Source organism: Dipodomys merriami, unplaced genomic scaffold, assembly GCF_024711535.1.
Source record: "Dipodomys merriami isolate MVZ:Mamm:240054 unplaced genomic scaffold, mDipMer1.0.p SCAF_12, whole genome shotgun sequence".
Lineage (NCBI taxonomy): Eukaryota > Metazoa > Chordata > Mammalia > Rodentia > Heteromyidae > Dipodomys > Dipodomys merriami.
Window position 1 is genome coordinate 39,252,366 of NW_027202493.1, and position 12,531 is coordinate 39,264,896.

Sequence of the window (12,531 nt, forward strand, 5' to 3'; positions counted from 1 at the left end):
TTCTTTGGCCTGGGACCAGGACCTACCATGTGGCCCCAAGTATCAGTTCTCACCAACAGAGCCTCTGCTTGATCCTCATTCACTGCCCCCAAACTGACCAGACTGTTACTACTAGCAAGCCCCTCCCTCCCTCTATTCTTCACACCTGCCTCCCTCTCCTTCCCCATGCTAAGAGGATATGTGCTAGGTCACCATTCGGTTGAAATTACACCTCCCACTCCAATTCTTTCTTGGTGGCCCCATCCTGACATTTAGTGATCAACTGTCCTTCCTTTGAATCTCTAGAGCTTCCATGCACAGGCTGAAGATCGAGATGAACTCTTACAGCCTTTTCAATGCCACCCAACACTTACCACATGCTTTTTAATTTTTTTAATTTGGCATGACTGGTATTTGAACTCAGGGCCTTGTGTTTGCTAGGCAGGCACCTGCCTAGTAGGCTGTCTCCAGCTCTTTCTGCTTTATTTATTCTCTCTTTCTTTCTTGTGCCAGTCCCTGGGGCTTGAACTCAGGGCCTAGGTGCTGTCCCTAAGCTTTTGTGCGCAGGTCAGTGCTGTACCATGTTGAACCACAGTTCCATTTCTGGCTCATTGGTAGCTGACTGGAGATAAGTCTCATGGACTTTCCAGCCTGGGCTAGCTTTGGATTGCAATCTTCAGAACTCAGCCTCCTGAGTAGCTAGATTACAGGCCACTAGTACCCACCACTTTAGTTATTTTAAAAGTAGGGTCTCCATATTTATGCCTGGGCTGGCTTGGACTGCAATCCTACTTGTGCTTCCAGTGCAGCTGAGATGACAGGCATGTGTCATCATGTTCAAGTTTTTTTCTTTGATCAATTGAGATCAGGTTCTTGTGAACATTTAGCCTGGGCAGTCCTCGAACCTCAATCCTCCTGATCTCTGCCTCCTGAGTAACATAACCATGCTGGTCTGGCTCTGAGACACACTGTTGCATATTTTAAGTGTTTAATAAGCACACACTCAACAAATATTTATTGATGTTCCTCAATTTACAATGTGTTACAACCCTATACATACATCATAAATTAAAGAGATCTTAAGTGGAAAGGTGTTTACCACACCTAACCTACCAAACATCCTTGCTTAGCAACACAGCACTCTGTCCATTATCAGCTGTTTGTGTTCTGACTGGGAGCTGCAGATCAAGCCTGAAAATATTATTATTTAAGGGGCAGACAAATTAAAGAGCCTAGAAAGCTGGAAAGAAATCCTATTTATGGACAGCCTCCATTTGTTTCTGCAGACTCTGGTAACAGAGTGTCTGTTGGGACACTCTGTGTAGCAATCCGTGTTACAGATGGAGCAAACAAGACCAGGAAAGGTTGACAAGCAAAGCCACACTGGGAATGACTAAACCAAATTGGAACACAGTACTTTACCTCATCAAACTTCCTGTAATGTCTCTAATTTCCTTCCCTCTCAAACTACTGTACACCTAGGTAAGGGAAGATTTCCCTAGCACTTCCTATTTCTCATCATTTAAACTTAAGATTATCAAGGTATGCAGTTCCAGGGAAAGCTACAACTCACGGTCAGCTAAGCTAAATTAAGATCACTATCCTTAATGCTATATATACACCATTAATAAATACAACATGTAAGAACAGAGTGAGATATGAGAGCCAAAGGGAGGGAAGATGGGAGAAGGAAGGGGAGCATTTGGTTTGGAGCTAAGGAGAAAATCAGTTATCTGAGAATGAATACCCAATGCTTTCTTCCTAGTGGACCACTAGGTTGTCTTGCTGAAAGATGAATGGCTGACTGGGTACAGGGCAGGTATCCACTAAATAAACAGGGGGTGGGAGGGCTGCCTGCACAGAGGAAGCAGTGAACAAAAGCCTCTCACTCTTCATGCAAAGTCCACAGTGTGCAAAGGGCATCAATGTTGGACATTTCTCGCTGTGACATTTTGAAAGCCCAGCCTAGTCCAGAACAATGACTACCCTTTGGGGACCACAGGCTATGTACCCTTCGGCCTTATTTAATGATGGCTGTCATAGCCCATATACTTGGTGAACTTGACCTTGGGCATCAGCCTCCCACGATGGCTCTACGTCACTCTGATCTTTTCCCCTACTGAGAATTCCAGTGTCAGATGAATGGAGGGATTCATTCTGGGAGCAGAAAAACCACTCTGGGAGTGAATCAGAAGGACGCAGCCCTGGTTCCTTTGCCAGCCATTGAGTTAGGAACTGAGTGTGATTGTGAGCCCAGGCGCCGGTGCTGGTCTCCTCTCAGGGAGAGAGGGTCAGGGTCTACGTAAGAGATGATGTAGAAGTCCTCTAAGGAAGAAGAGAAAAGAATCTGAGTTCTGAGGGACAAAGCCACCCTTTTGGCTGTGACCCTCAGTCCAGAGAGGAACCAAGTCATACATGGACTGGTAAATTAGTTCTACTTTGGAAAACCACAGATACTGCTAGCATTAGTTGTCAATTGCAATTCTCCTCAACCAAAGTTTTAGCAAATGGGCTTCTTGTTTTGCAGAAAAGAAACGTTCTACAAGACAGAAACAATTTACCTCAGTTCCCCCAGCTAATTGTTTATCTCTTTCTCTTTTTTTAGATATTTAAGTTTAAATTCAGTGTCTCATCTTGCTAGGCAGGTACTCTACCACTACAGCCATGCATCCAGACCCTTCTTGCTTTTATTATTCTTTTCCTCAGAGCTGGCCTGAACCTCAGTCCTTCTATTTACTCTCACAGGCCCATGTAACCACACCCAGAGTCCATTGACGTTTTCCAATTGCAAATGTCAATCTAAACAATATAAGCCATTGTTTTTCACTTTGAAAAATTAGGGAAGAGAGAGCCAAAGATTCAAGATGTAGCATTGAATAAGACATGTACAACACAAGGCTGGGGGACCCAGGAAAGGAAGTAAAGTATTGCCACTTCACCCATCACTAGCTAGAGTATAACAAGTCAGCAAAGTTGCCTTTTAGGGTTCTAGGCATCCACTCCTCCCATTATCCTCTTGGAGCAGAGTAGAGGACCAGGAGTAGCTCCTGCTAGGCCATGTTTAGGGCATTACTCCAGGGCTTCCTCCATAAGCTGTGCTGGCTGACAACAGTCCATCAATCTTTGTAGAAGAAGCAAGTTGGGGGGAGGGGACAGAAATGGTTTCCATTTTACATTAGAGAGCTGTCCGTGATTCTGCCTGCCATCAGTGGCTTGTAGACAGAGCTTAGGTTCTACTGATGGCCCTGAAGGATTTTGTACTATCTTCATTCATTCATAACTGATTATCTTGCACTTATTTTGCATAAACAGGTTAAACTCGGAGGACAGGATGGCAAATATGTTCCCCATGTTAATGGAACTCGAGTATCTACAAAGGGTTGGTTCACTCTGTATATCTCTAGGGGTCAATTTATTAACTTAATACAAGTGCATTACAGTCAGATCTCATAGATCCAGGGCGGTAAAGTAGGTAGGTAAAGTGTTTGACATGAGAGACCTCTAAGAAAGCCCCAGCAAGGCAAGCAAGCCATGGTTCTCTCCTGTGATCCTAAAATAATCCGTAGCAAGGAAGAGAGATTGCTTTTGGAACAAAGTGAGTCTTACAAAGCAAACGAGCCATTAACGATGATGGTTAAAATGCGTCCAAGGCCACACTTTAAGGACGAGTGGGGTTGGTAACTCTCTGGCGCCTTCTGAGAGGGACGCAGGTGTGTCTTCCGCAGACGCTGAGCGGTGTGGGAGGGGGCTGGCTGGCATCGATGCCCGGGGCCCGCGCGAGCGCGGGGAGGGCAGCCGCGCGGGGCGCGCGCGGGGCCCGCGGGGGACCCCGCTCCCCGCCAGGGCACAGCTCACAGGCCAGGAAGCAAGGAGCGGGGGACGGGGCCGGCGCAACGGAGGGGAGGGTTGGAAACAGATCAGATGCAGGGTGGCAGGCTGGGAGAACCCCCCTCTTCTGTCCCGGGCCGGGGGGGGGGAGCGAACCCCCTTCCTCCCCGCAATGACCCCGAAACGGGCTGTCGGCCGGGCACCGACCAACCGGCGGGTTTGTGGCGCGCCTGGGGTCCCGGCGGTCTGGACTTCACTCACCAGCTCATGGTTCCGAACTTGGGCCGTCCGCCGGGGTCCTCCGCCGCAACTCGGTCCTCCGGGATCACTTCCGGATTCAGCCAGTCTCCAGGAAGTGACGCCGAGCCCGCCCCCTCTGCCCGGAAGAGGCGGGCTGGTGGGCGGGGCCGGGCGCGTTAACCCTGTGGCGGCCACGTGGTCGCGGAGGCGTGTCCCTTGCTGGCGCCCGCGGCGCTGCGGCTGCGAGCTTCGAGGCCAAGGCCGCGACGCCACACCTGACGGAGGAGAGGAGCGGGCTCAGCCTTCCGCGTTGACCTGTTTAACTCCGCTCCCTCAGCCCACGGAGGGTCCCTCGTGGGCCGATCGCTACAGCCGGTCTTCAGGTCCCAATCCCGAGACAGGAGTGGCAGTCCCGGCAGGGGAAGCCGCCGGCCGCGGTGGGCAGGCGGCCTCGAACCTCGCCTCTGCTCCTTCGCGTCGCAGTTCATGCTCTGAATTTCCAGTACTGCATCACCTGTTACCACAAGCACAGACCTCTTCCCTCCTGTCAGGATAGCTCAGGGCTCAACTATAAATGGAGTAACAGGTGCATTTCATGCTGGAATATTCTATGGATTGACTCAACGAAAGATGCACAGGAGAGGCTGCTCCCTAACTTCCAGGCCTTCCTTCTGAGGTCTCCTCCACAAAGCCTCGTCTTTTCTTTCTATGCCTTTCACAGAGTATTAGTTGAGCTCCTACAGTGTGCCAAGGTATTGTGCTAACCTTGAAGATATAATCAGGCGAAGAAGGTATTGATTCTGTCCTTAATGTCCCCCCAGAAGTAGCTTTCCTGCAAGGAGAAATAAATAGGCAACTACAACAATAAGTAAGAATTAGGTGCTGAAGCAGCCTGTAGGTGTGTATGTGAGGATTCTGGGAGGAGCCAGTGTGGAAACAAAATCATGAAGGCTAAATCATGCCCAACCGGTGGATCCCAGATAAAGCAGCAAGGAGGGCGCCACCAGAGGAAACTTATTTTGGCTAAGAAGGGGACTGAGGCCCAAGCCAGGAACAGATTTGCCTCTCATCTCCCAAAGCCAAAATTCACAGGCTCCAGTCTGTTTGGAGTTCTGGGCTCAACCCAAGTAGCTTCCGGTCCTAGAAGAAGGGAGAACCAGCAGTGTAGCCCATGTTTCCCCTCCGTTCCTCCCCAAGAGACCTCTCTAGGAATTCATCAAATTAACTGGAGTATTCAGGAGTTATTGGGTTTGCAGCTGAGCCACTGACCTAGAGCAGAAAACATGTATGATTTGTTCTGACCTAGATTACAGAGCTTTACCAGGAGGAGGAGAAGAGTTCAGAGGTCAGACCCCAAGGGTAGGCTCGTTTCCATTCTTGAAGGCTCATCGTTTTGACTCAGAAAGGTTTTTCAATAGGAGATGGCTGGCCATTCCCCAGGTGCATCACACCAATCAGCTTCACCACTATGTTATTTGTTCTTCAGGAAACAGACCAACATGAGCATAAGAGCAGCTTTGAGGAGAAAAGATGTAAAATCCCCAAAGAGCAGCCTTGGCAGAGAACATATGTAGAAGGAGGGTCAGTTCTTGCTGCTTAGGAGGGGATATGATGGATGGAAGGAGATGTTGTGCTGCACTTTTCAGCACATGCGGATGGCACTTTTCTCGCCTGTTTCCTCCTTCCTTCATACTCTGTTTTCCTAGGCTATCACCCACAGTAATAAATATCTACAAAAAGTGTTAGTTTAACTTAGGTCACTTCTGCAATCACAATTTACTGTCTACTCTCTTGTATCTTTAAAAAAAGTCATATGATGTACATGCATTACCAATTACAACAAACAAGCACGTATTTTTCGTCTGTCAAAATGGCTTAAGGTTCAAATTTAAACAGAATAAACTCTTTGGGGGCTGGAATAGTCTGTGGATTTACTAAAAGAGAGAGGGAGGGGAGTTGCTTCCTGACTTCCAGGTCTGGGGGTGGAAGTAACAGATACCTCATGAAAATGATACATGGGGGCTGGGAAGGTACCTCATGAAAATGATACATCGGGGCTGGGAAGGTGGCTCAGTGGTAGAGCACTTGCCTTGCATGCCTGAGGCCCTGGGTTCGATTCCTCAGCACCACATAAGAAAAAAGCCGGAAGTGGCACTGTGGCTCAAGTGGTAGAGCGCTAGCCTTGAGGTGAAGAGCTGAGGGACAGCGCCCAGGCCCAGAGTTCAGGCCCCACGACCGGACCAAAAAAAAAGAAAGAAAGAAAATGATACACCATGGCAATGAATGAGTTCTGGATGAAGAATCTGGATGAGTCCAGTCCTATAGCTCTGTTTTTGGCACTGTAGCTGATCTCAGACAATTCACCTCTCCTCCTTGGACCTTGGTTTCCTCACCTATATGATGGATGAATAGATAACATTGCTAAAGTCTCCTGCATTCGAGTTCCAAGATGACTGACATACTGGCTGTAGAGGATCTTGGGAAACAGAGTAGAGGAAACGATTGATATGGGTCCTGAACAAGAAGGAAGCCCAGAGAAGTGAGCAGGTTTGAGTGATGTTTGATGTCTGGGAATGAAGCTAAACATGAATCCTCTGGGAGAGAAGGAATCAGCCTGAGGCCCAACTGGGGCTGTGTTGTTTACCGCCCACTTCACACCTTGAATACAGTCAGCAAGACTTTTGAGGGGAAGAATGCTGGCCTTCAAGAGAGTGTCTGGGAGCTTCCTGCTCTGACCTGAGCTTGGCTTGCCTACTTGTGCTCTACTTTCTCATCTTGAAGGATGCTGGGCTGAGGATGGACAGTCAGGTTTCCTGCTGTCTTGTGTACCCTTGAGTTTCCCTCTGTGCACCTGCCACGCCGAGCGGCATTGATCTCTGGGGAGCCACTCATTGGAATGCACTCACACCTCCCACTATTACAGAAAAGCTCAGCTTGCATGATCAAGAGCTGTGTCTTTTCTACCTAAAGGACAGAAGAATACAGGTTGATCCCGCTCCTGCAGAGGAGGAATGGGAAGAAGCCAAGTGGGTTTGTGAGGAGAAGCTGAGAGTCAAGCTGCTTCAGGCTGAGGTCATGATCAGTTTTAATCCTGGGAAATACTGCTCTTTCCACACAAGTCTGAGTCTGGAGCGTTCAGGTGGCACAACATTATGTCTCTGGAAGAGCTAGTACTTCCATCAGACTTTTGACCTCTCCCTATACTTACAAATTGATATGCAGATGATCTCTTTCCCCAGACCCTTATCCCACGGACTGCCATCCTCCTGCTTTCTCCCAGCCTTTCCCATAAGGATGTCTAGGGCTGACTCCTCATTTTTTCACCATGCTATCCCTAGGGAGACTTTTGCAGCTGTTTAAGACCCAGACTCTCAGGTTTCTCCATAGATTCCTTGTCTTACTTGTCCCTGCTCTGCACCTGCTCAACGAGATAGCTGTGAATCATAAAGTTCCCCACACAGCCAGGAGCCAAGGACATGGGAGGAAAAGCAAGGGTGGCAGAAGGCAAAGATCTCAAGGTGAGAGATTTCAGGGGTTGGAAGTCTACCAACTTCTCAAACATTGGGGTGAATTGAAGTATCAGAATCCAGGCTGGCAAGCCAGTAATATTTGTCTGACACTGGCACTGCCTCCAAGTGGTTTGAGGATGTCATTCCTTTTCCTGGGCCTCATCTATCTTGACCCACAATATGAAGGGTCCAGGTTAAATTTGGGATGGCAAATGGATGCTCCATAGGACAGCTGGGATTGTGTCTCTGTGTGTGGGAGTGGGGTGTGTGTGTGTATGTGTGTCTGCAATTGATTAGTAATGTCTACCTTAGGCAAAAAAAAGACAAGGTAATAGTATGTGTGCTACTGCATTATTAAGATGAGTTAACAGTTGAGTATTCTTTTTTTTTTTTTTTTTTTGCCAGTCCTGGGGCTTGAACTCAGGGTCTGGGCACTGTCTCTCAGCTTCTTTTGCTCAAGGCTAGCACTCTACCACTTGAGCCACAGCACCACAGCTGGCTTTTTCTGTTTATGTGCTACTGAGGAACCAAACTCAGGGCTCTATGTATGCTAGGCAGCACTCTACCACTAAGCCACATTCCCCAGCCCAACAATTGATATTTAAACATGTCAGGTTCTATTCTAGGCACTTCATGTTTAATTATGCTTCTTGTCAAGGTACAGTGGACTCACAAGCCATGGAAAAGATGGAGTCAAAAGAAGTACCAGTACTGAATGGCTGGGTTGGCATGGGAGGAAAGGTCACCATACAAGCCGGCACCTTAGGAGGGGGGATCTTGTGCTAGACTCACCTTAGGAACTAGTTTATGTGTCCTCCCCTTTGGACAACCTGGGGCCAGCAGATGGCAGCACTTGGCAGGGGGAGAGCAAAGGGCGGCTCCTGACTTGGCCTAGAAGTCCTTCTTCCTTCAAGGATCCAACAGCCCAGATGTCAAGGAAAGCAAGGACAAACAAGGGTGTGGAGGAAAAATCATCCAGAGCCCAGGAGAAGGACCACCTCAGACCTGCAGGGAGCCTCCCAGCCCATGCTTTGGTCCCACCCAGCAGCGGGAGCCTTGCAGCTTGTATTTCATGGTGCCTGCTGTGGGCTTTTTTTTTTTTTTTTTTTTCCTCCACTCTGGGAGAATGACTAACTTTAAGGACTAAAAAAAAAAGTGTTTTGATTACACTGCCTTTTTACCAACTGGGAGCATTAGTCACCGTGGATTGCTGCAGATAACGGGGAAGGCAAGCAGCGTCCCCCTCCTCCCCCTCCTTCTCTCTGATTAGCTCACAGGCCTAGGGAGAAGATGAGTGAGAGAGAGTACTGGGAGGGAAAACAAGCCCCCTTGGACGATGTATTCCCCAGGCAGCAGGCCAAGAGCTGCAGGGGCTTGAAGCGCTATGTGGGGACTGACAGCAGGCCCTGGGGATGGGCCTAGGCCCACTGTAACAGACACTCGCTGGACACAATGGACAGGAGGCCACTGAGACATGGCTCCTAGGGGGAGAGATGGCCCTGGTTGGCCTATGCTCCGAGATAGGCCAAGCCACGCCCAGGAAGGGGAAGTGAGTGTCAGTCACTGAAGACACAGCTCCTCAGGCGGCCATGATATGCAGCTGGTAAGTCAGGTCCTGGCGCTGCCTTGAGCTGAGGCTATCAGGGTTCTGACTGTGAAACACCCACAGGTGTTTGGGTGTTCTCTGGCCTCCAAAAGCTTCCGTGGCATCATCTCGGAGCAAATGGGGCTGGAAGAGGTAGGCGCAGGTTCTCCTAGAGGAAGCTGTGCCTCAGGGCCACAGCTGTCATGGAATATGCAGACCCAGAGGGGACACCTCAGATTCCTCCCTCCCCAACTCTATCTAGTCTTCACTTTCCCAAGTGCCTGTCAGGTGGCATACAGATGGTCCTGACCCCCAACTCTGCTGTTGCTGACAACCATAACCACCACTGTGGGGTCTCGGTGGCACAAGGCTAAGCGTTTCACACCTGTTAGATACTAGACGCTGCACAACAATTCCTCTGTTTATCTCCTTTGTACAGATAAGTGATATTGAACAAATTGCCCAAGGCCATAGGATTGGCCAAGAGAAGAACAGGCATTTAAATCCAGGTTGTCTGAGTTGCCTTCAAGTAGAAAAGAAAGTAGCAAAGTACTATAGTGTTGGAGCTGCTAGGGGGTGGGCTGGGGGAGGGACTGGCTAGCCTTAATTGAAGATCCCCGCTCACCTGTCAAGTCTCCATTCACCTTTGCTGCCCCTCACCCCCAAAGAAAGATGCTCAGTAGGATGAAGACCTACTCAAAGTTCCTCTTCTAGGCAGCTGTACCACCCACAGGCCAGCTTACAGCTGGGTATCCCCTGATATTAGAAGGCAGTGATGGAAGATGCAGTACCCACGACACCCCTTCCCCCAGCTGAAGTCATAGGCTGGCCCAGGCGAGCATGGCTCCCAGGAACCTGTGGCTTTCCTAGGGAATCCTTGAATGTCCCCTACGTGGGGAGCAGGCCAAAGTGTGGGAAGAATTGCCCTAGCCTGACCTCGCTCCAGCCTGGCTGCCCAATGTCCACCCCCTGCTACTGTGGCCGAGACAGCCCCCAGACACCGGCAGGACAGGTGGCAATTATGCCCGGGCACTGATTACACTGCAGGGCCAGTAGTGCCCCAAATAGCCCAGCGGCCCAGCCTCATGGAGGGAGTGGGGGAGGAGAAAGGTCTCACTGGGAGGGAAGGGGCAGGACTGAGGAGCATGGGTGTGGCTGTGTTGAGAAGGGCTGTGGGGGTGGAGGGGGACTCAGGACCCTCCGAGAAAGCAATGAGGGCAGACTCAGAGCAATTGGATGAGATGTGGTCACCGAGAAAAGGTGTTGTCCAGCATGTGAGAACTCTCATCGCTATAGACCAGGAGCTGTATTGCCACCTGGTAGCCCTGGCTTGCTGAGTTTATGGATGATTAGGAAGGAGTCCCCTCCCTCCCCCCCAGTTCCAAAAAAAGTGCGCATAGCAGGGAAGAAGAGAGGCCAAAGGAGGAGGAGGAGGATGCAGAAGATGCCAAGTCCTCCTGCCTGGGAGCACCAGGCTGAGCTACTCCAGTCCTTAGCCCCTCTTCCTGACTCACCACCCTGAGCTTTGTGTGGGTTGAGCTGTGTGTGGGATTGTAATAGTCCACTCCCGGGGCTTTCCTTCAGGGTACTCTTGAACCAGATGCGCAGACAGGCATCTGCAGGGTTCATGATTGGGGGTTAGGGGCCGGGGGAGGCTTGTGGGTGGAGCCAGAGTCTTTTGGATGGATCAGTGCTAGGGCTTGTACTCAGGACCTCATTCTTGTTAAGGCTGGTGCTTTACCTCTGGAGCCATACTCTCATGTCTCTGTTTCAATTTGTTTCAGATAGGCGGGTTTTGAACCTTGATCCTTCTGTTCTTAGCCTCTCAAGTAGCTAGGATTACAGTGCCCTGCTTGGACAGAGCATCTTATTGAAGAACTGTCCTCAGGGCAGGGAGGCCTGGCTTGTCACCTTCCATATCCAACAGCTCTCTCTCTCTGTGAAGGATGCTAGTTCTTGGATCCAGGTTTCCCTGATACCACAGAGAAGGCCAGAAGCTGGCCAGGCCAGAGCCTCCCCAGAGGACCACGGAGGCGAGACAGCCCCATTTCTCAAGCAGGCGTGAGAGTTCAATGGATTGGCCCTGAAGACCCTCTGGTGGGGCGACACACAGTTATACTGGTTGTTCCTCTGACTCCTCCCCTCGTCTTGAAGCTAGCTTCTTTAGATATCTGCTTTTGGTTGAGTAGCATGGATGTCCAAATTGGCAACAAGAAGCCATTGGAGGAGATAAAAAGGGGGGAGAGAGACTCCTCTCACCATGTACCCCACATTTTTCCCTTGTGCATTGATCTTCCTTCCCATTTGGAGAGTATGCATCCATAGTGAAAAACCCTGTCTGTCTGTTGAGGGGCTGGGCCGCTGGACCCCACCCCACCCCAACTTCCCTCCTGAAGCTACAGCTTCCGGGGGTCGTCTCAGCAATCAATCTCCAACCTGGAGACAAGCCGGGCAGGCGCTGGTTCCCCAGAGGCTTATGACGGGAGGGGGGGCCGTGACGCCTAGTGTGACCCATGATGCCTGGTGTCTCCACCAAGAGCCACCTGTGCGTTGTGGGGACCTAGGCCAAAGCAGGAGCTGTCAGTTGCTCTCAACCACTTCTCCTAGCAGCTCTGCTAATCCAAATAAGATAGGGGAAAGGCAGTGGGAGGAAATGATAGTTTCATGGTTATTTTCAGAAAGGAAACAAAAAAAATGCAAACAGGAGCACACCCTGCATTTTGGTACAAAATCTAGGAGTCTCAGGAAAAAGAACCCACAGTTCTTCCTTCTTCTTGTCCTCTACCAGATGCTGGGGAGGGGCAGGCTGAGTTGTGGGGGCCTCAGAAGGCTCCCCCCATCCCCCATGCAGAGAAAGGGAGGCGAGGGGGCTGTGGGAGGCAGGTGTAGTAGAAGCCAGCAAAGACCCCCCAAAAGGCTACTAGAGGCATCTTTGTCTTGTGGGCCCACCCTTTGGGGGTGGCGGAGCCAGTGGGGTACGGGGAGGTGCTGAGCTGAGGCTTGTAGAGCGCAGGAGTGGGATTGGTGGGTTGGGAGGGTGTGTGCTAGAGGCTCAGTGTAGGGAGAGGAGAGAGGGAGAGGGAGAAGCAGGAGCAGCACAGCAGTGCATGCGGCATGCGTGTGTGCACACGGCCTCAGCTCCTGCACACAGAGGCTGCACAGTGCCTCGTGAATACCAGCTGGCTGCTGGTCCCCAGATTCCCTCTGGGCTGTGCCCTCTCCCCCATGGGTTTGATGGGTTTGTCTGGACAGTATGGGGTGGGGTGGGAAATAGGACCCTGTGATTGTCTGTGTAGGGGATGCAGTGAACGAGGGATCGTGTTTGGGGATGAGAGAGAGAGAGAGAGAGAGAGAGAGAGAGAGAGAGAGAGAGAGAGAGAGAGAGAGAGA

At 50.5% G+C, this 12,531-nt stretch overlaps 1 protein-coding gene across 1 annotated transcript in view; it reads right to left on the reverse strand.

Moving 5' to 3' along the window:
* Bin3 (bridging integrator 3) overlaps nucleotides 1–4,151 on the reverse strand; it is a 35,112-nt gene extending 30,961 nt beyond the window's left edge. The window contains exon 1 of the mRNA XM_070016632.1: nucleotides 4,069–4,151. Within this exon, the coding sequence (XP_069872733.1) occupies nucleotides 4,069–4,076 (8 nt within the window). The 5' untranslated portion in view covers nucleotides 4,077–4,151. The remainder of the gene's footprint in view (nucleotides 1–4,068) is intronic.
* Nucleotides 4,152–12,531: the final 8,380 nt, after the last annotated feature.